The sequence below is a fragment of the Chiloscyllium plagiosum genome, chromosome 5 (genome assembly GCF_004010195.1).
Source record: "Chiloscyllium plagiosum isolate BGI_BamShark_2017 chromosome 5, ASM401019v2, whole genome shotgun sequence".
Classification (NCBI taxonomy): Eukaryota; Metazoa; Chordata; class Chondrichthyes; order Orectolobiformes; family Hemiscylliidae; genus Chiloscyllium; species Chiloscyllium plagiosum.
This window is the reverse complement of record NC_057714.1, coordinates 9,881,009-9,904,935: the sequence shown is the minus strand read 5'-3', so window position 1 is coordinate 9,904,935 and position 23,927 is coordinate 9,881,009. Positions and strand designations below refer to the sequence as shown.

Sequence of the window (23,927 nt, the reverse complement as noted above, 5' to 3'; positions counted from 1 at the left end):
TTTGTCTTTTTGTGCTTTGCTCTTTCAACCAGAAATACCAGGCTGATATTACTGCTGTCTTGCTGTGCCACTTAGAGAAGATCAAAACTAGGAAGTAAGCTTAATGATTGTCAGCAAACCTCAATCCAGCCAAAGAGCTATGTTTAGGACCGTTACAGTCAAGTGAGGAGCCAGTTGAAAAGCAGCTGTCCATCCATCCCAACTCTTTCTGTACCAATGTGGACTATTCTCATGTATTACCATAGATGAAAGTGGATGTACAGATATTACTGTTGGTTCAGGTGGGTGGGGGTGATTTCCTGAGTGAATGAGTAGGTCACACACCCAGAGGGTGTAAATGATTAGTGGGATTACAGATTGGATTGAGTGAGGGTGAGCAGGGAGGATGTTGAATGGATTAATGAGAATGGTACAGCATGAGCCTGGGTGGGAGGTGGGTCCAGTATCAGAGAGAGATTTTCCACCCGAGCTTTCAATAGCAAGATGAGAAACTCATTAGAAAGCAGTGAGGGTTCCAGTTGCATGTATTTGCCTCTCACTATTATGTGTCCCAGTTCATTTGCTGTGCAGTTTGCCATTCTTCAGGGGCAGAACGAAACTATGGTTTTTAGAATACATGTGAGTCTGGTGGAGTGATTCATGTGGGTTTTATTGCTGTATCTTTAAAACACCACTGCATTAAGTAGTGTTTCTGTCCTCATGGAGAATATCACATCTGAATTTCACCCCATCGTACCACTCCCTGTTCCTGGAACAACTCACTGGAGATTTCAGAATTGACCAGCATCCCTGGCGTTTGCGCCATATTTAAGGGGCTGTTGTGCACTCAAATAAGCAATGTCAGTCCATGCACACTTCCTGTTCTTTGCTCTGAGCATGACAGACAAGAGAAATTGCACCTTGCTTTGTATCCTGGAGCTCCAGTTCAACAGAATGGTCACAGCTAGAACTTCTTCATCCCCCATAACCAGTCATACCAACAGACAGTGCCAAACTTGATCTGAGGTTGGTACCCAAGCTAAAGCAGTCTCAGCCAACTGGAGATTGCTCAGCATAGGAAGTAGGTGAACGCCTTTAACCACTCCGCCTCTCACACCTTGGGTTGAAAGTTGAAAACAAAAGTTCTTGACATTGAGAATCTCATTTCTCTGACCTCACCATATTATCCCAAGTGACGTGCTATTTCTGAGTCATTCAGGGGCTGGGAAAATTCTGCCCACAGGGTCACAGTTTCTACCTAAAACTCAAAGACATATTGGTTTTAAAAATTAATTAATTGACATACATTTGTGTTACTTCACCAAGGGACACATTTACTAAGAGATGTGAAATGTATTTTAGTTCATCAATCACTTTGAACTGAAAATAATTCAGAACTATTCAATCGTGCTGACTCGATTAGAGTGCTAACAATGAGACACAGCTCAACATAGAACTGGAATTTTAAAACATAGAACTGGAATTCTGAAATAAAAATTACTGGAGCAGGCCTGGCAGCATTTGTGGAGAGAAAACCGAGTTAATGTTTTGAGGAAGTGTCATTGAACTGGAAACGTTACCTCTGTTGCCTCTCCATAGACACCACCAGACTTGTGGAGTTTCTCCAGAAATTTCTGTTTTTGTTCAGTATTTGGTTAGACCTACTGCCCAGCCAAATGAAACCAGATTACCATTAGATTTTCCAGCTGGAAAACCTTTCTTGAAGATTAATGTCTGTTTTGTATCACATAAAGCTGATAGGTGTATTGTGCCACGATATCAAGCAAATGAAGCACTTTTTCTCAAATTGCAGTACAGGGGTTATTCTGTTGTTAGTCACATCCCACTCATTTTGAGTATCCTGAGCAATCCATACCTCACCTGAGCTAAATAGTTACATCTTTAGTCTGAAAATTAATCCTTCTGTATCTAACAGCATAATGATTCCAGAGAAATATATAATGAATATTCTGTCCTTTTACTCAATTTATTGATGCAAGAAAACTTACTGAAATGGTAACACTAAACTATGGCTAGAAATCACAAAGTGCACCTTATGCCAACCATAAGAGAGGAGAGCAGTATCTGATATCCCACCAAATGCTTTGAATTCTCATGTGAAATGCAGTTTCGCCAGATTAGATTTGGCTTGAGTTAACAGTAAATCAACAATCTCTTATTTGACTCCTGAAGCCAATGTAAACTTCAGCCAGAGGAAGATTGATTCCATGGCTCCAGTTTGCCCAGTAGAGCTGAGAAAAATCTTGCCTGGTTGTTAATTCATCAAGTGTTTGGCACGATTGGGCTTGAAGCAGCTACAGTCCTAGCTGACATTTCCTAACCTGGGTGCCAGCGGGTTACTTCAGATTTTAATCATTTCTATTTTACTTCCTCCGTTTGGACATACAGGAGAGTTATTATCTGACATCTCAGTTCTGTGTTTCGGCCCAGTGTGAAGAAGGTTTGCAGCAATATCCTTCCCATTGATAATAGTACAGCACATTGAAAGATCTGATATGGTCCAGCTCAGTGTGATACTGAGGATACTTGCCAAGTATGTTCCTGTCATGTATATGAATTCACAACAATCCCATATTGTGTCAAAATATTTAAAGAAGAAGCTTTACCTTCAGTGCTCATTTAAAACTCAAACAGGTCCAGGGAATTAAGATTAAAATTGACATTCATATGCTTTCCTTTGTCTACTTTTGTAATATTCTTAAATATTTTCATTTAACTGCTGAGTGCAAATGACATCACCTAGGAGCCAGGCTAGAAATTACTGCAGTGCTGAATTAATATCAGTGGCAGCAATTATTAACCTAGGATATTTCAGTGAAAGTGTCATGACTACTGTGTATATGAATTCAGGCTGTTCACCCTGTCATACGTAGTAAATCTTTGAACCTGGTCCCTTTATGTTCTTCACTTGCATTTAAAGCAAAAACACATCTTTATAGTACAGAACAATAGTGCAGCACAGTGGAGCTCCAAGACATTGTGATACAGTGATGGTTATGACCTGTGATTTTCCATTGTGAAAAGGGAACAACAATTTATTTACTTGTTATGTGTAATAATGTCATCAATAAACTTGAAAAGAACCTACCTTAAAGTCCTAGAGTTGTGTCTTTACCACTCAGCATTGCCTGAGATCAGAAAGGAAAATCAGGGAGGGTTACACACAGAATCCAACTGATTTTTCCTCCTGTCCTATATGAGAGTTCCCTTTCTATGTGGTGGCCAGGCCAGCCGAGGTGATGAATAATGTGACCCAGCATCTCCACTAGGAGCAAATAAAGGGTAACTCATTAGTTGGTTATCATTTCAACTCAGTTGAAAGGCCCCAGGATTTGAATGCGACTGTTGTACTGAGTGGGTAGTACATTATTGAAGTTATTAAACCAAGAGCCCATTTAGCTGTTCAGATCAGACAAGCAGTGTCACGTTTTGAGGAGCAAGTGCAAGTTGTTACATTTACACATTTACAAAGTAGCATTCCAGGATGCTGCAACAACATTATACCACTGGTTCAGGTGGACATAAAAGGTCCTATGGCACCAATAAGTCTGATATGCCGGCAATGTTTAACCCCCACCATAAAGCAGTGTATTTATTATTCAATGAATTGAAGTATTATTTATGTATTGCTTAAATGTAGGATCTTCCAAGCACCGATTCGTTGTCACGTTTAATTATATGATAAGAGTAACCGCCCTTCAAATGCAAATTAATGACTAGGAAGCATAGAATCATAAAATCCCTAGTATGGAAGCAGGCCATTTGGCCAATTGAATCCAGACAGACCGTTCGAAGAGCATCTCACCCAGACCCCTGCCCCCCCCCCTGCCAATCTATCCCTGTACTGCTGCATTTACCATGGTTAATCCACCCAACCTAGACATCCCTGGACACTATAGACAATTTAACATGACCAATTCACCAAACATTTTGAACAACCTAAAGACTCGAGACGCTATATAAATGAAAATGTTTTGTTCTTGTAAAACTGGTCTCTACTTTTGCTTTTGGAAAGCTTAATTTAGTAAGTTGATAACAGAAATCTGAACTCCTTGTTTGTATATCTTGGTGTTGCAAATAATCTACAGGCATAGCATGGGTGGAAGTTTATGGCTCTTAGCTTTATTTCTTTGTGCTTTCATGCACTTTGCGCTTCCTTGGAGGCTGTCAGCCACTATGGCTTACATTACTTTTTGGTGCAGAGGAAGAGGCAGCTGATGTCACAATGCATCACATTGAACTGTCAAGGGGGCGGGAGGTGTTAATGACACGTCAATATCACAGATGATGATGATGTAGATACGCTATATCTGTTTCAATCAAACGGCCATGTGTAAAAGTCAGAGGGGTTACTCCTTAGTGGGCTGAAGGTTACTATGGGATACTGCTACACTGAGTCAAGGGACTCCTCCTATTGTAGTCCAGGTGGTTGGTCAAGGTCAATCACATAATCCTATAAGAATCTAGAGTTACGTGTCCTTGCAGTCCAGCGATTAGGCCACAGTTAGTTCTACAGGTCAAGTGCAACCTATTTGAGGTGCAGTGGAGACATTGGTCCATGGGTGGCCCATTTTCTTACAATGGGTGGCACACTGGCAAGCACAGCACAGGTACCTGGGTTCACTTCCATCCTGGGTGATTGTCCATGTGGAATATGCACGTTCTCCTCATGTCTGCATCTGTTTCCTCCAGGTGCTCTGGTTTCCTCTCTCAATCCAAAGATGTGCAGGTAAGGTGGATTAGTCACGGCAAATGCAGTATCATGGGGATAGGGTGTGGCATGGTGGATCTGGATGGGATGACGTTTGGAGGGTTGGTGCTGACTTGAAGAGCTGACTTGATAGTCTTTCCCTTTGCTTCATAGAACAAAAGAAGTGAGTATGAGAGAAGAGCTGTTAGTTGTGAAACACGAGCAGGAGAGATGGTGAGGTGTCCCAGTGAGCAAGTAGGAAGTGCAGGGGTCAAGAAGGATTGATAGTTTGGGAGGATGAAGTGGGTGAGAGCCCTTGAAATATGCAAGCGATTGAGAGTTGGACCCCGTGAGCCCTGATGAGAAGCATGTGCAAATGTGGCAAGGTTAGAGTGAGTATTTGCCTTGTGAGTGCAAGGCAGCGAGAAGATGATAGTGATTCTTACCCTTGTGAAGCAAAGAAGACCACTGGTGGTCTTCCTAAACTACTGGGCTTCCCAATTATCTTGGCACACCGCACTGACCTGTACTGTCATGTGGATCCAGGTTGACTTGGTCTGGTGGTATGGCCTCCTGTGAACCCTCTTCACTCTAACACCCTGCCCACCAACATTTTCAGGTCCCTGTTCATGAAATGGAGAGCTTTCCTCTGGGCTGTATATTCAGTACTGATTGAGCACCACACTGTGCCAGCCAATACCTGGCTCCGGTGTCTGAGGTGGTGCTAGCATTGTGAAAGCCTTTGCACCTCTCTAGTCATCCGGCTCCTCAAGAAAGGTACATGAGAGCCCAGTTGTGCAACTGAATGCAGTGAAGAGTGGAAGATTGTGTGAGAAAAGTCATTCTGCTTCTCACAGCCCGAACTGCAAATGGGAAAATTCTATCCAATGTGTTTGTTTGCTTTAGGGCACATGGAAGGAAAATACCATCTGTGGGTGCCAGAGAATAACTTTCATTAGAAATCAAAGGTTGTAAATAGAATATAATTTGCTTTAAAAATAGCTAATAATAATGTAGAAAAGACTCAAAATGCATAGTCACACTTTTATATGAAATACGTTTTTTTCCCAAAAACAACTTGTTTTTTTTGGAATAGATAGGTATGCAACTTTTACAATTGGGCACACATTTTAAAATGTAATTTCCATATAATTGTATAGGAAGCTTTCTGAATCTCACATCCTGGATGAAGATTCTGTAGAGTAGATTTATTTGACCATTCTCTGTCCTGTGATAATAGTCAGGACTCTTAAATCAGGTGTGACAATACTGGGCGGTCTATATATTACAATAAAATTGCATATCTAGCTGATTCTCAGAAGACCATCTTCAGCATTTTGGTACATCCAGTCTATTCCATACCCTCTGATTTCTGGATCAGCTGTTACAATTTATGACTGAGGAACTGGTCTCACGTTAGTGCTAAATCCTTAGCAGTTTTTTTGCTGTGATCCCACGTGTTCACTGGGGACAAGGCTAAGACGGCCAATTAAAGTGAGTTCTAATGTGACCTTTAACAGCTGTCACAGTGATTATTGTGCCAGCTATTTATATAGGCCTACTTTTAAACTTGCTGCATTTTTGGTGTTCACACTTCCACAAGAGTATCATTTTAAACAAGTCTTCAGTTACAGTAAACAAACTAGGGATTTGTCATTTTTCTGTGCTTCTAATGCAGTTTTTTTTTAAAAAGCCTATGCGAATTTAAATATTGTGGTCTGAGGCAACCAGCCTGCCTACAATAATGTCACAGCTGACACCGAGTGAAATACATTGATGTGTAGGCAAATGCATCCTGCTGAACTGCACTCATAATTTGATTATAAATTGCACACTAGGGATGGATGATTTATAGGTTGTCAACACCTTATTTGACTTGTGCTATAATTTCCCTTCATTAGGAGTCTTTCATTATTTTGTTTGCTTTTAACAAAATTAATGCATCTTCCTGCTCAAAAATCATACATGCATGGAGTGAGCAATGAATTAATCTTTTGACCTTGATAGTGAACATGCAAAATGTAGGTAAAAATTCATGAAAAACTCTGAGTTATTACTGCTATTAGCAATCCGTGAATGTCAGGTCCTGCAGTAACTGCACTCTTGGACGTGTGCTGAAACACAATTCTATCTTTGCAAATATTCTACAGGCTATCTTTGACCGAAACAGGAAGGATGAGTTGCCGGGGTTACAACTGGAATGGATTGATGGGATCTGCAAGCCACTGTTTGAGGTACTTTGAAATTTGAAACAAACTGTGCTGCTTTGTATTGTGCTGAGTTATTCCACCTCAGCCAGTTTTTTTAAAATGATTTTAAAAATAATTAAAATGTTGTGGAACATATCTTTTAAAGAAAGTACAGGTATTTTTCAACGTGCATTTGAATCTTTTAGTTACGCGTGTTGAGTTTTGATTACATAATATTCTGACCCATGATTTGTCACATGACACTTGATCCTGTGATACCTGATCCCATGACTTCGACAAAATATTATTGCATTTACCCAATACTATTTGGAGTGGATTACTTTGTGCCCAGTTTTATATCAGTGTGCAACAAGGTTCTAGGAGAACTCCAGTGAGCGGGCAAAGGTAGGAAGTTAAAGGTTGAGAGTATTTCACAGAGGAGAACCAGAGATGGGGAATACTTTGACCAGTAGCTAATGGTAACTCATTGAAATTACACTGGTAACTAATCATAAAATGGCAATACTCAAGATGCCACTCATAGCCAACAGTAACATGTATGTAAAATCACTAATAGGCTACATGGGACTGGTAATAGCCTGTTTGTAATTAGTAACAATAATCCTGTATCGTGCCATGAAACCACAGTCAGCCTCTCTCAGTACTCCACTATTTGCAGTTGACTGTGCCTGCCTGCACAGATTGTGAAGGTGACAACTCTGAACTGGAACACTTGGTAAGAACTAACCTTTGTTTGGACTTCAGACATCAATGCTAGGTAATACAGACCAACTGTACCAAACTAATGGGGCTTGATGTTTGTAGCCCTTCTCATGGGGCCACATCCTAAACTTAGCTAGGCACCAACAATTTTAAACAACCAGTAGGAATAAAGGAGAGTATTCAGAGAAGTGTAGCTATTACAGCACAAGAAGATCCCAAACAACCTAACACATTAAGACTCTCTCCTGTAACTTGGATTTTTTAACCTCAAGACCTTTTTATATATCTCTTCTTTTTCAAATGTTTATCTTATTTCCTTTGAAGTTGTGTTTTAGACACTATTCGCCATGGTAAAATAGCCCAAGGCCAATTACATTATTAAGAACTTTCCTCCTTCCCTTCTGTTCCTTTCTGACAGTTCCTTCCTTGATATCCAGGACCTTGTTGCTTACTTGCCCACCAGTGGCAATCATCTTTTGCTGTTTACCCACACCAAGATCTCCAGGTTATAATCATCTTTTTATCAACTTTTTCTCTGTATCATTCAGTGTACTGCTGCTGATTTAGCACTGCAGGAAATCTAGGTTCCCATGTACCACCCAAGTTTTTATTTGGCTCCTCACATAAGCACCAATACCTAGCTCTTTTTAGGTTAGATTAGATTCCCTACAGTGTGGAAACAGGCCCTTCAGCCCAACAAGTCCACATCAGCCCTCCGAAGAGCAACCCACCCAGACCCATTCTCCTACATCCCTTCACCTAACACTACGGGCAATTTAGCATGGCCAATTCATCTAACATGCACATTTTTTTTGGACTGTGGGAGGAAACCGGAGCACCCGGAGGAAACCCACGCAGACACGGGGAGAATGTGCAAACTCCACACAGACAGTTGCCTGAGGCGAGAATTGAACCCGGGTCTCTGGCACTGTGAGGCAGCAGTGCTAACCTCCAAACCCACATCTCTCATCACTTAATGCCTAGTGTCTCTCAATCCCTAACTGCCCACTCTGTAGTCTCCCTCCCCTCATCTTTTGATCTATCCCTGGTTCCTCCATTTTGATCTCTGCTCCTGCAAGCTCCCCACTTTTCAGTCGCCTACTCTCCTCTCTAGTCTTGACACCCCGATTCCATAAAATGTCTAATTTAGCTCATTCATTCTCTTGTTCACAATTGCTAAGAACCCCTACCAAAGAGCTGACAGCCGAGATTTCTGGGTTATCCAAATTCCCAGCTTTCCAGCCTCCTGATGACTACGTTCATGTGGATGGTTCCCCAGCAACAGTTTGCAATGTTGTGGAGTGGGAGGATTGGAATGGCTGATACACCAAGGCCGATACATTGCAGCTGTTGACTTGCCAAGTGGTTGGAGGCGGTGCTGATAGGTGGAACCACTGGCTTCCAAGAAATGCCCTGTCATTCTGACAGCTTTGAGAATCCTAGTGTGTAGTAATTCATAACAATATTGAGTGCTGCAGGATGAGTCTACAGTCTGCTGTGAAATATGATCTTGCCAGGTATAAATTTATGTTACAAGAAAACTGGAATAGCAGCTCAACCAACTCATCTTCAGAGCCTGTATTGTTCAGTGTATTTGTAGATTAGCACCATGGGCACATTTACCAAAAGGGCTGGATTTAGCTGTGCTCACTAAGGTAGACCCGTTAGTACATGAGAAGGTGACCCAGACAATTGAGCATGAGTACCTGCATTGAATTCCCAGAATCAGGAGAACAGTTGCCAATTCTTTTGGGGTGCCAGGGGTCCAATCCAGGAATCCTTATGTTGGAAAGGCAATGACATTCATTAATGAAGACCTTAAAGTTGATTATCTGTCAGTCCAGCAGAAGTCTGTGGTGTCTTAGGGATTTAACTGGACCGAAAATGCCCTTGCACCTTCTGAAGGTTAAGAATGACTTATTTGCAGACACCGACTGTCTGATTGAGGATCCAGGCATTGGGGAGAGAGGGGTCACTAAAAACCACACCGCTGCCTTAGACAAAGTCTCTTCCCTGGGGTGGGGGGACAACATTGGTTTAGGGTGAGAGGGGAAGTATATAGGAGACCTAAACAGCAACTTTTTCATGCAGAGGGTGGTACGTGTATGGAATGAGTTGCCAGAGGAAGCAGTGGAGGCTGGTACAATTGCAACATTTAAAAGGCATTTCGATGGGTATTTGAATAGGAAGAGTTTGGAGGGATATGGGCCAAGTGCTGGCAGGTAGGGTTGGGATATCTGGTCGACATGGACGGGTTGGACTGAAGGGTCTGTTTCCGTGCTGTACGTCTCTATGTGATCCCTCTCCTCCCTGCCATCAAGCCTCTCAGCTCAGCTCCTACCCTGCCTTCATTCACCATGTCCTTGGGTTCATGGCTGGGCCTTAGAGCATTCTCAGCAGCAGCCATTCCAGCCAATGGCGCTGTTGGCATTAGATAGCTAACAGATTCTAATTGGCACATAGCTCGCAGTTGGAATTTCCAGTCCACGCTGGGCTTAATCATGTGGAAGGCCTGACATTAGCCAGTTAAATATTTGATGGTCATTTAGCTGTTTTGGCTATTTGCTCAGAAGAAACATGAAGTTTTGGTCTGTTCTCTGACTAACTCTCCTTACTCATTTTTTTTTGCTGAAGACCAAAATCAATGTGTCAGATTACTCCACCCTGTGGAAAGGAATGGAAAGGCAAGTCCAGGGAATGCAACAAAAAAAACATTTTCAACTAAAAATCAACAACAAACATGGTCCGAAAGCATTTATACAAACACACATACAGAAAAAGCAAATTTTTATTGCATTTTGAATCTACCTTGCTCGTCTCTCTCGCTCTCTCTATAAACAGCTCTTATTCTACTCTCAGCAAATGTCTAATCTGCATAGAAGTGCAGTACTAGCAGCTAACAGCAAAGAACAGACCACAAAGGTAGCCTTTGAGCATGATATGATGCCAGTCATTTGTACCGAGTGCAGCCTTCGATAAACCTAACACAAATTCTTTAATCGATTACCACATTCCATTGTGAATTGTTAGAAGGGAATGATAGATAAATGATATCATCAACATTTCCCCCTTGAATAAGATTACTGTGAAATATTCAGGGTCTGTGTATCATTGCAGACATTCAAAACATTCTTATTTTGCCAGGGAAAAGTTCCATTGGAGAAATTGATTACCAGGCTTTGATGAGGCAAAGAGATTTGAAACAATATTGTTATGACAATAATATTTAACCAGGTTTTTCTGGTCTGGTAATTGGCTGTTAGGGAGCAGCTTGATGTCATGTGTGAAGGATCATAAGTAAGTGAGGATCACATGTCGACTGTAGAGCACAAATGATTGTTTTGTTGTTGGTTCTGATTGAACGGGTGTGTGTTTCACTCCATTCAACGTTCTTCAGTGCACTTTTTGTCTCAGTGCAAATCTACTCTACAATGTCTTGCCCTTTATCACCCCTTTTATTGGATTGCAACCAACTACTGTTTGGTCCACATTCAAACCTGAGTGGCTGAGTGCAGAGGGAGTGAATTTTTCATTCTGACATACCATTTTATATCATTGATTTTATAACAATATTCTTATTTTCATCATGTTGTAGTAAAGAAATCTAAATTAATATAAAATACTTCACTTGATAAAAATATGAATTGAGCAAAAGAAAATTTAATACCAGCACTAGTTTAAGAGAAGTGCTTCTAAATGAGATCTCCCTGCACTGCTTCATGGTGGCTTTTAATGGATATTTTTGTGATTATAAATAAAACTTATACCTCACTTACAGCCAGAGAGGCAAGCAATAGCAAGCTGAGTTTTACTTATTAATTCATTTTTTTGTAAATCTCATGCAATAAAGAGTGAAATTGCACAGGATAGTGCTGTGCTTTATATTTTAGCACAGTGCAGTCATGATATGACAATTCTGCTGTAATAAGTGTGATTGATAATGATTAAAAGTCTGAACTCAGGAAGCTGTATAATGAAGCTACAGTTCAGGGAAAAAAATGACATTGTTCTCAATTTCAGTAATTCTCAATTGAACATCTAGATATGCACAAAATGCATTTTTTATAAAGCAATGGGTGTCGGGGAGCATTGGTGTACAGCACTTTTTAATCCTTTTCTAATGACATTTTAGAAATGGACTTTCTTATAATTTCACATTTCAGGACCAGATGCAGCAAAGCAGTATAGTATTTTATGAAGAGAGCAAATGAGAGAATGTGGAATGTTTGTTTTGATTTCTGCTTCAGCTGTGACAATATATACTTGCAGCCTAAATGATGAAAACTAGTATTTAACCCTTTGGAAATGTTTACAAATCTCCATAAAATAGATGTTCAAAATAATTCAATGATCTCAAACTCTGACATTATTTATCTGTAGAAGATGTTTATGAAGATGTATATACAAAATGTAGCATCTGATGTTGTGATAGATACTTCTTAAATATGATCCAGTCTTTAACCACTTCCAAGTATAGCAGAGCCTGTCTGTGAAGATTATTGGTGAATGCAGCTTAGCAGTGAACCAAATGTACACCCGACCCAAGAAGGAACAAATTTGTGTAGGTTTATTTATCCATACCTTCAGTCACCTGAGATGGTGATATTCATTTGAAAATGAATGTTTGATGAAGTATGTGTATGGGGACTTGTCTAGTGCTGTATGAGGGGTAAAGTGAAAGAAACACAAAAGACATGGATGGAGTACAAAAATAAATAAACTCTGCAAGGAAGTAAAGTGAAGAACATGAAACAAAAGGAATCAGCAAAATAATGAAGGAACGTAAATAAAACAACTGGATGCATGAATTTATAAGTGACAAAAGGCCTAAAGTGAAATACATAATTATAAAATCTTTCTCTTTTAATTTTTAATATCATCACTGTTTCTCCTCTATGTTTATCTTTAAGTCTGTAATTTATCTTTGTTCCTCTATCTATGTATGTTTATTTTTCTGTATTCATATCCTCACTATCTATCTCCACCTCAATTTATTTATTTCCCTATCTTATTATCCATTTCTCCAGTTCCACCTCAATCAGTAAATGTTTGTCTTGTGTCATGGCGAAATCATAACTGTTTTGCAATTTAATGATAAAAACACCTGAACCATACACATTTCTGATCATGATCTTCATACAATGTGCATTTGTGCATCTCATTTGTGGCTGTTCCTTTAAGGAGGGGGATGGTGATATTAGCATAGCATCTGAGGCATAGCAGACTTTAATCTTATCGGTCAAAGTACTCCTTGGGGGCAAGGGAACAGTGTGTGGTGAACCATATGTGGAACATCGCTCCAAAATTATTATTTCTATTTTCTATTCTTTAAAATTATTTATAAGAATAGTTCAATATTTTTAAGCTGCATTTGAACTGATAGCGACAACTTTCTTTTACATATGATTCCTCGTGTAAAAGATGATCCGGAGCTGCTTCCTGGTGGGTGCAGGGAGTAGTGAGTTAGAAACAAAGAAAAACAGAAGTAACCATAGACAATAACAAGGAAAAATTGTTTAGGAAAAGACTACAAGAGAAATGACTGAAGGACTGCGTTGGTCACAGAAGCAGAGGGTTGGGTATGAGTAGTAATCTGGACTCAGATAAACAAAGTGTCTAAGTGAGGCTAAAGAAGATTTCTGAAGTAGAATTGGGGATTGATTAGAGGGATTTGAAAAGAGCGATGAAGCCTATGAAGTCAAATTACTAGGGTGTAATAAGTCAATAATGCTGGAAATGGTTGGGCTCGTAGTGTGCAGGATTTTGCACAAGAAAGATCTCAGATTATTAGGTTTTGGATTCACTTGTGATTATGAATAGCAAATGTGAAAATATCAGTGTGGGAGAAAATGAAAACTTGATTCCAGAAGTATCAACGGCAAAGGTGACAGTATTAGCTGTCCTACAGACTAAAGTAATCTTAACAGTGTCGAATACAACAGCTCAAGCAATCAGCCTTTGAGTCAAGTTCCACTTCTTTACTTCCAGGAGAAAAGCCTTGCAAAATTATGTCTCAAGACATATAACTAGACTAGAAATAATGTAACTGTCAACCTTAGTATTAAAAGAATTAGGGACGACTGCCAACATTTAAGAAACAAGAACTGTTTTTCCCAATTTCATGTGAGCAATGAGGATGCTTAACCTTAGAGTGCAAATCAACAGCTTTCCAACTAATGAGTGAAAACATGTATGCAAAGCATCTGTTATTTGCTTGTATTTCTATTTGGTGTAACCGCTCCTCCATCCGTGAGCATAATCAATAAATTATCCCAAAATTATTGAAAATCATACAACAAACAGGGCGTCAAAAGGTAAAGCCTTTTTCTGCAGCAAATGGTCAGGTTCTGGATGACCCTGTCAGAGAGCATGGCGGTAGCAGATCCAACTCTGCCTTTCTAAAGAGAATCGAATAAGCACCTGAGGAGTAAAAGATTGGCATGGGTTGCAGGGAAACGACAGGGAGTGGAATTAGCTGGCTTACTTTTGCAGGGAACTGAGACTGAATGGCCTTCTTCAAAATGCGGTAGTCATTCTGGTTCAAATCTTGATCATATTTAACTTTAAAGGGATTAGGGTGAAAATGGTGGGGGTTGTAGTTCATTTCATGGTTTGGGCTCCTCCCAGGAAGCATCTCTTGGTTCTTTGATTTCGGAGATGTGTACTTTCATGCACTGCTCTGAACTGAGAGCACTGTGTCATAGACTTGACCCTGGAGACTTACTGAAGCAGGAGTCCCTAGCATCGCAGTGTGGCTGATAGACCATTCTTGTTGGTAAGCACAGGCCATCCATCCATCCATCCGAGGTGCAGACAAGTTCCACTAACTTGTCAACTTTTTATTTTGAGTTTCAGATTCAGGTTTTACAACTCTAATCTCAAGCATTTTGCGAGTTGTGAGGTTTGATCAGTTCCCTGAAGAGATCTATCACTGCGTTTACAGTCATGGATGGGATTTAATCAACCCGATGCGGCCTAACCCTTGTTAGGAGAACTGACAGGAAAAGGTGGGTGGCACGGTGGCACAGTGGTTAGCACTGCTGCCTCACAGCACCAGAGATCCAGGTTCAATTCCCGCCTCAGGTGACTGTTTGGAGTTTGCACATTCTCCCCGTGTGCGCGTGGGTTTCCTCCGGGTGCTCCGGTTTCCTCCCACAGACCAAAAATGTGCAGGTTAGGTGAATTGGCCGTGCTAAATTGCCCGTAGTGTTAGGTAAGGGGTAAATGTAGGGGTATGGGTGGGTTGCGCTTCGGCGGGTCGGTGTGGATTTGTTGGGCCGAAGGGCCTGTTTCCACACTGTAAGTAATCTAATCTAATCTACCTCTGTCAGTTCTGTAGGGTGCCCAATGGTATAAAGTATCTTCCTGGCATTTAAATGGTCACCATCAGACTTTGCTGCTATTCTAAACCCGAGCAGTAATGTCCTGTCCACTGAGTGCTGGCGCTGATACACCTTTGCTGCTGAGAATTACAATAATATATAAAAAAGTATAGTTCCACCCTTTCTCTTAAATTATTGAATTTTAATGTTCCAGTGCCTCCATTGCCAATAACCTTTTATTTGTTTGGTTGTTACATAATAAATTACACCAGTTAGAAAGTAGAAATGAATAAGACATGTTGAAATAATCATGGATTGTATTGCTTTGACTGGTTGTTGTAATTTCTAACAAGGTGACACCAATTTGCACCATTAATTCAGTGTTGCTTTGCAAGAGAATGGAGCTGTTTAAAGTTTTCCATTGAATCATTTACCAGTGCAATTCAAGTGCTAAGCTTCGTTCTACAGGATACATTAATTGTAAGTTTTCACTCATTTAATCTTCTTATATCAAAGTGAAATCAGCAGCTTACTGATACTGTAAGCTTATTATGAAATGATCATCTTTGCAATGTATTAAATTGTAAGGCCAGGTAGAGTGGACAGAATTTGATGAGTTTGGGAGACTGGGTTTTTCTTGGGCAGTAGTACTGCCCATCCCCCTCGGAAGAAATATCACTTCCTAAAAAATCTGATTAGCGGTCCAGCAGTCCAAGCCACACCAGAATGTAGGAACAGGTGTGGCTGAGACTGCAGGCTAGTCCACAGATGACGAGGACATGGTCTCTAGAAAAAACCTAAGTTCACAGTTTTGATCAGGAGTGATCAAGGAGCCGAGGCAGGAATGTAAGAGATTTGAGGGTTTTGGCTTTAATGGCCAAGTGGTAGGTATAGGGGGTTAGAGGTAATATCTTAGAGGGCTTTACCCTGATGTGCACAAATAATCTCTCAAAATAATGTTCCAGCTCTTACTTGCGATCTTTTAACCAGTCAGATCAAAAAACGTAACCTTTTTTACTCCTTCCTGTTTGTCCACAACATACATTCGTACTTTGAAGTACCCTGTTCAGACATAATATGATATACTTCTGGTACAGTTGGGTCTTGAAGGCAGACTGTCCAGTCCAGAGGCAGGGACACTACCACAGAGTCACAAAGCTCGATGACCAATCCAGTAAATCTGCATAATTTGAACATAATTTGATCCAGAATTAGATGCACTAACATTGCACCACAAGCTGAGTTATGCCACACCAACCATATTGGGGTGTAACTAAGGTAATATTCAAGTCCATTTATTTTTGAGTTCAATTGCATTTTTTTTTACAGAATGTTAGGTAGGCTGCTGATTTGAGTGTTTGTCCATCGAACTGATGGGGTTTCATGCCATGGGGGAAGGTTGAGAGTGGGATTAGATGATGGGCTAGCCACCTGACATACTTTATGTGCTCTTGCCAACACACACCCACCAGGATGGCCATAAAATCCAACCCCATGCCCTTCTAGTTTCAAATGCTTTTCTCCTCATGTCGTTTCCCTATCCCTGAAGGCTGTGACTTGTGATGTTGTAAAATTCTGGCACGACTAAATTTAATGGGGGGGCTGAAATGAAGAAATCCAGCAAGTTTCTTATCGTGCAGATCCTGCCAAATGTAATGGAAGGGATTCACTAATATTTTAATCTTAATTTCACACTGACCACAAGGACGGCCTAGTTGATGGGCAGAAGTGGGTGAAAAGGAAGTTGATGTGAAAAGGAATCATATCAAGGGATCCTGGTCTTCAGGAACCTGTGAGTTGAGGGCTTCTTGGATAGGCCAGGAAGAGCTTCTAGTTCTGACTCACAAGGCTCACATTAAATTTGCATACAATTAATCTTTGAAAACAAGATGGAAGGTAAATTTGAAACAAAAGTCTCGTGTATGTTCAATTTAGCTTTAAAATTAGGCTTCTCATTTTACCATTATTACATTTGCTCACTTGTCGGCAGCTGTTTAAATGTATTTGTTTTATTTCACAAATAAGGAAACTTCATCTGACCTTGTTATTGTGTCATAAAAACCTTGTTGTTGGCAAATGGTGAAAATGAAAATGGCATTGACAAGCAAGCTTATAGAAAATTCATCGACTGTGTTGCAGAATGAGGTGTTCAAAGACCTTGCAGAAAGATTTAACAGATTATCATAGCTGTTACAATCCTGTGTCTCATGATAAACCTGTCATTCATGCACTTACAAGATGTCTGATGATGTCTCTGGTGAAAGCAATGACAGGAAATTATAGCTAGTATTCCAGATTCCCATCTCAGTAATCTTAAACAACACTTCTGTGCATCACAAGAACACCTGCTCAGTATTCACGCAGGCAGTTGTTTTCACTGACAGCCTTGGATAACTTGTGAAGATGAAGAAAACATGCGTAGCCTCTACCTAAAAAAAAAATCCCCATAAAGTGGAAAGGACACCTGTGAGTTTTACAAGACGACTAGAAAACCAGCTGGTCAGCTTTATTGCTTAACGTGTAAAGTTTAATATTTTTTCTATAGTTCAGTAATTTACCCTGCTCACTGAAGAGCCGTTTGATCTGCGTCCAAGCTTTCATTGTGGTTTTTAATTTCCATTTCTATTTTCAATATTTGGTTAACCTCAGCAGAATTTTCAGCTCCACATTACAGATTAAACAGGGATGAGCTCTGAGTGGGTTGTTGATGAGCTTGAACTCAGAGCCACAGACATCTTCTTGGCCTATTCAATTTACTCAGGAGAAATAAAACCTTCCAGAGCTGGTGAATTATATGGAGCTTCATAGTTCAAGAGCTTCTGGAAGCAAAGAAAAATGTCAGGATGACAGTCAGACTAGGATGCATAACATGATTTTATCTAGGCATTGTGAAATTTTAATTTTAGACCTATTTCTTAGATGCAGGAAACAGCTTAGTATCATTCGTCCTCTAAGGGATTAAGTTGAGAGAAATCCATGGTAGAGTGAATGATATACAGCTTGAGGAGGTCGTCTTGAAGGCCACATGGTTTTACTCATTTCTTCCCATGGGGTATGTTAGCAGCACAGAATGCTGGGGCATTTACTGGAATGAGCAAAATGAGCTGGTTTGGTTGAGGATGGTGCTGTGTTGCCAGGATGACTACGTTATATTTTGAAAATGCGCATTTGGGAAAATTGCTTCATTTAGATGAGACAGTGGGTGGGAAGGAGGCGATAGCAACTTTGTGCCAAATTTGCTGACTGGCTTTAAGGCAAATATTCCATCCAACCCAAACAGGACAATCGACAGAAGGGTTTCAATTATTCTGAATGCTCCCGCCTTGCACCTTCTCTGGAGCCCAATGAGGATATAGCTAGTGAAGGCAGCATAGTTTATCCATGTAAAGGAGATGGCAATCAACTGGACATTCAGGCAGGATTGAGACTTGCACCCCTGAAGAAAGCAGCATTGTTAAAAAAATGTTAGAAGGGGTATCTGTAAATGTTTTCTGGGTGTGCCAGTCACACACATCCTTCTCTCTTGTGTCATCACAAAAGAAGAGGGAACAAAGACAACACAAAGAAGTTATAGAATCCCTACAGTGTGGAAGTAGGCCATTCGACCCAATAAGGCGAGTGAGGAGTGGAGATGCTGGAGATTAGAGTTGAGAAGGGCTTTAGCCCAAAACGTCAATCCTCCTGCTTCTCGGATGCTGCCTGACCTGCTGTGCTTTTCCAGCACCACACTCTCGACATTAGGCCCAACAAGTCTACACCAACCCTCCAAAGAGTATCCCATCAGACCCATTTCCCTACACTATTACTCTACATTTACCCCTGACTAATGCACCTAATCTACACTTCCCTGAGCACCATAGGCAATTTAACATGGCCAGTTCACCTAACCTGCACATCCTTGGACTGTGGGAGGAAACCCGCAGGTGTTCCCACTTTCAGTTTCACTCCTTGTGCAGTAATTTGGCAATACAGATTGCTAGCCCATTGAAATGACTGGAATGAAAAGAAACAGATCAGTCCAAATGGGTGTTTTGCTGCTCCAAGGTGACAGCCCAGGCAGTAAAGTTGAAAACCAATGAGACAGAAAACTAAAACAAACCAGAAAGTTAGCCAGTAGAGGAAAGAAAAACAGAGATGCAGAAATGGATAGCACACATTTCCTGTAGCTGACACATCTCCTATCTATGACTTACCTCATCATTTTTTCTGGATAATAATCCTGATGTTATATAACTAACCCACTTTAAAACAGATGGCAATTCATAGAAGCATCTTTGAATGTTCGCACTTCAGGATATATTTATTTAATCTACTTAACTACAGGGAGTAGTGTCCGTAGGTCAGAGCAGTTTAAACAAAGCTTCATCTTACCATAACAGCTCTACATAACTGTGCTCAAGGTTCCAAATGACCAGTGAGCAATGCCATGAAAGATCAGTTTGTAAATATTGTTGATGAAATCATTGCAAATATTAGGACACCATAGCAAAATATTGAGAGAAATGGATTTCTACAAAATGCTGGAGAAACTCAGTACATTGGTAGTATGTATGGAGGGGGAAATAGAGTTAACGTTGAATCTGATGTAGCTCAAAATCAAAGGCTGGGTGAAGAATAACTTTTTCTCAGAACTGTTCTGAATTTACTGATGTCATTCAAGAGAATCATTTTGGTTCAGCAGACATAGGGTTCCTGAGGTCACCCATGGTCACCCTGCATAAAAAAAACTTGATATTTCAATGTGGGGCATGTTCTCCCAGTATTCCACCCCAACTTCAGGAAAACTCCTGGAAAAATTGGTATACAAGACAAAAGATGCCTGTTCTTCAGTAGTTCAGGAACAATTTGTGGGAAGTGATAGAAAATACCTCAATGACATTTCATTTAAAGTATTGATTGGGAGCTTAGTACATGTGATAAAAGAAAGAGTATTCCTACTGCAGGCCACCAGATCATAAAACAGGAAAAGCAGATGCTAATGCTCTGAATTTCCTTGGGATTTTGGCTAGTCTACTGCCAATCCCAGTGAAAAACATTAAGGGCTGATTTTGCAGGGCCATGGTGTCACCTGCAGTTTTCATATCGCCTTCTTATAATACAAAAGCTTCACTCATCCCTCACACAGCAAGTAAAATCAGGAGGAAAATCTCAGAAGCAGCAACCTCTGAAATTGGGATTTCCTGCTTCCCTTATTAGGGACCCAGAGTTACACTGGAGAATATTTTGATGAGACTGACAGTAGGTACTAGATAGACAGAAATGAATCCTAAGCAGGGAGAGTTCAAAGTAATTGTTTACCTGAACTCCCAAAGATTGGAGAATTCAATTTCGTTGCCCAGGAACCAAGGAAGAAGATTTTTCCTGATTTCGGAGAGCCACGGGAATGTGACTCATAGACAGCGCAGAAGTCTGACTTCCAGCTATCTGGGGTAAGATGTGAGGCATCTGGAGTTTACTGTGTTTAGTGGATTTTAATGGATGAGGTGTTCCTGCCAGTACTGGCAAGCTCAGCAGTGGAGAATGTTGAGCAATATGGTTCCATTATACCTGCCAGGGTTAGCCCCATGACGTTAGAGGATTATGAAACAGCTGAACAGTCCCAGGCTTGACAATCTGTAGCTATTGCAGCGTCTTCCACCGCAATGTAAGCGCACATTTTTGCGGGGTCAGGTGGAGGTAACCACTGACCCAAACCCAATACCACAAGTGGTGAGCCATGGATTTTTTGGGCCCCTGTTTTCTATCTGATCAGTTGTTTTCATGTAATAATACACTGCAGCTCCCCCCCCCCCTTCCCATTTAATCTACATCAAACAAAGTGCTTGATTGTAGCATGGTGTTCAACAATCCTCTGCGCTCTGCCTCCTAAATGCTCAGCTTCCAACACAAGGCAAAGAGGAAAGGACAGTCAAAAGTGATTTTGATCTCACCCTGCCCCTCCCTGTGTATTCCCTGGAGATTCCCAGGTAGTGTCCCAAGAGAGCAAATCCATCCACTTGGATTGTATAGAGATCCACTTGGTGCCTCAAAAAAAACTCCTGCTTTATTTATCTTGCCCATCGCTGGGCTGTCCACTTACTAAAAGTGCAACCAAAATAGCCAGCTGAAGAGCTGAGAGGGGTGCCATTTCGTTTGAAGGGTGGCACGCTAAATTTCAGTGGAGAAGCCCTCAACATGCTGTATCGCCATCACTGGCTGCTGAGGCCCACCGCACTGGTTACTTTATTGCCTCAGACTCAGCACACAAAGCTCTGCGAGAGTGAACTCTGTCTGATTTGTACCCAGGCTGTGTGGAGGTGGGGGGCCAGGATCAATTACACTTCATCGTGCTTTTCTTGTTTTTGTCATGTAATCCTTCAGATTTCATGAATTAGATTGCTTGAACTAGATCCCTGAATTAAAAGTTTGAAAAAAAAATTGCCACCTTTTTACATCGGAGGTTGAAAGCATTTGGAAAGTCAGATATCGAGTGAGGGGGAATGGAATAATTACAGAAATGGTATTTTTTTTAAGGATGGGCCAATCTAATTCAGGAGGCAGTGTGGTTCAGGTTCTAGAATAAAGTGTATGGATTTTAGCCTCCTGCAAATTATTTACTGGCTTATTTTAAACACTGCTCCAGTTAATGCTGTTTTTCTCAAATATAATAGAGACAGAACCGTTCACTTGATGTGACATAAGCAGCCTTATGAATTACTTATCATTTTTGTCTGCCCCTTGCATTTCAGGCACTGGCTAAGTTGAATGGAAAGGTTCAACCCTTGGTGAATGGAATCAACTCAAACAGAGCTAAGTGGGCGGAGCTTTACACAATGTACCGTCGGTCCCATGGTGCTGCAGATGCTGCTAATTGCACACTGAAGATTGAAGCAATCAACTAGTGCAATTCAGACCTTAACATGTTCCTGGCCTGACCTTACACTACATTAGATGGTTTGGTCCTCTGGCAGATGGATTGTTAATGATGCAAACTCTGAGAGTTATCAATATTACTTTGGTCACAGAATGAAGCTTCAGCGACATTATCATAAGTCCCATCTGCACAGACACTGAAGAAAAGGTGTAAAGTCATTTTGCTCTCTGTTTGGATGTTGCTTATTGAATGAAGATCAGCACTGCAACTATTCAACAACAAAAATTCACAAACACCAGATATGGACCATTTCACATGTGTCCCATCATACAGTGCTGTGTTTGATACCTAAGAGCATCCAGTAATTACAGCAGTGATTAAAATCATCATCTGCCATCTGCTGTGGCAACATTCTTTCGGTGCCTCGAAAAACTTATTGCCTAGACAGCTTTATTAAATGAATTCTAGTTAAATCTGTTGGCAGCAGGGTACGCTGTCAGACTGACAATAGCTTACGAATGTTCCAGGCACGGTGCTAACCCAACAAGAAACTGCTGTCAAAACAGAGCATTGTGGGATAAATCCAAGGGGCTCCATTTGAAATGTCACCCTTGAGACACTTCTGAATGTTAACTGAAGCATTGTTTCTCATCAGTTTTCTGGGTCTTTGATCGTGTGTGTAAATTAATAGAGTACTGTAGTCTGTTATTGGTATGGTTCAAACTGCATGTATAAACTTACTTTTCAGGCAAAGTTGGAATTTGATGCATATCACTATTAGCTACTGGCTGTGCTAAGGGCTCATTGTCAGGTTGTCACATGATCCACAATCAATCTATTCATTTCCCATTGTTAAGGCAGTGCTTGTACATCACCAACAGTTATTTTTGAGCTTGCTTGTGGTAACTATGGATGACTGACCACAAAATTGATTATTTTAGTAAAAATAGAATAAAAGCTATCAATCAATGAGGCATAACTGGCATAATGTAAAGATCATTCAATATTCCAAGGCAACAGTATCTGATATTTTTAAACAAAACAATTTCTGCTCAATTTATCAGTGAAGTGAAGGCAGCTCTGTGTTTTGAAATGAGCTGTTGAGAACTGGAGGAGTAAATGTGACCTGAACTGGGCCAACATTGGTCGCATACCAATTTCATACATGTCGCACACCACACTCACTCGATGTGGGCTAGAGAAGGGAAGGAAGAACAGCAAGTGATGTTGCCTATGATCACTTCGATTTGTTCAGGTTCCAATAACAATTTATTTTCATGTGATTGCTACTGCAATACATTATATGAACCTGAGATGCATACAGTATCAAACTCACTTCCTTGTCATATTGCGTAGGTTGCTACTACTTGCGTTGGAAGATTGTAATGTTAGTGAAATAATGGAATAGCCCACAGAAAGGTGCCTCAGCATGGGAGAAAATTAAACTGAAGGAAGCAAATGTATAATTGTCAGTGCTTTGTTCTCCATGAGAAACACAAATCCTCCAAGTATACTTTATCTTTGAAAACTTTATTCCTTTTAGTAAAATTGTACACTAATTCAGCAGAGAACTTGTACAGTCAATCTGATCTTTGATCTTTTATTAAAGCTGTAATTCTCCTCTGTTGCATTCAAAAGAAGCATCAACGCTGACTTGGATTCCATTGTTTTAGTCCAAGTCCAAACCTACTTCAGGACCAGCATGACACTTTGACTAGGCTTGTGAGGAGAAGAACAGGAATGGGGAAAGGGGGTAATGATACTGGTGACTGCTTTAAGAGTTGGTGGTGTTCTACTGACCTTTGTGGTAATTGGGAGGATATTGGCCATAATGGTAGAAAAGGGGATTTGCAGGATTGGATATTAGGGTGGGATGGGAGGGTGCATTCATTATTTCTACTATTTGTGGGTCCTTGATTGCTGCCTTCACTTACTATAAGATTGGTTGGAACCCAAAATGAATTGAATTGTTATTAAACATTATGTGCATGCTCCGGCACTATATCAATGCATCATCACCATCCTGTATGGAAATGTAGAAGGCCACTTTGTCTAATTTGTAGATTTAACAGCTGGAAGCGTCTTAGACAAACACAGTGAATAACACCAGTTTTATCTGCATAGTTAAGAATTTTGTATGCAGCTCTTCC

General features: G+C 40.6%; 1 protein-coding gene across 2 annotated transcripts in view; it reads left to right on the top strand.

The window, feature by feature from the left end:
• The window catches only part of LOC122549709 (dual 3',5'-cyclic-AMP and -GMP phosphodiesterase 11A-like), a 298,915-nt gene extending 275,301 nt beyond the window's left edge, over positions 1-23,614 (top strand). For both annotated transcript variants that reach the window (XM_043689586.1, XM_043689585.1), the window contains 2 exons: positions 6,841-6,924; positions 21,653-23,614. In XM_043689586.1, coding sequence (XP_043545521.1) covers positions 6,841-6,924; positions 21,653-21,805 — 237 coding nt within the window. In that variant the 3' untranslated portion in view covers positions 21,806-23,614. The remainder of the gene's footprint in view (positions 1-6,840; positions 6,925-21,652) is intronic.
• The last annotated feature ends 313 nt before the right edge of the window (positions 23,615-23,927 follow it).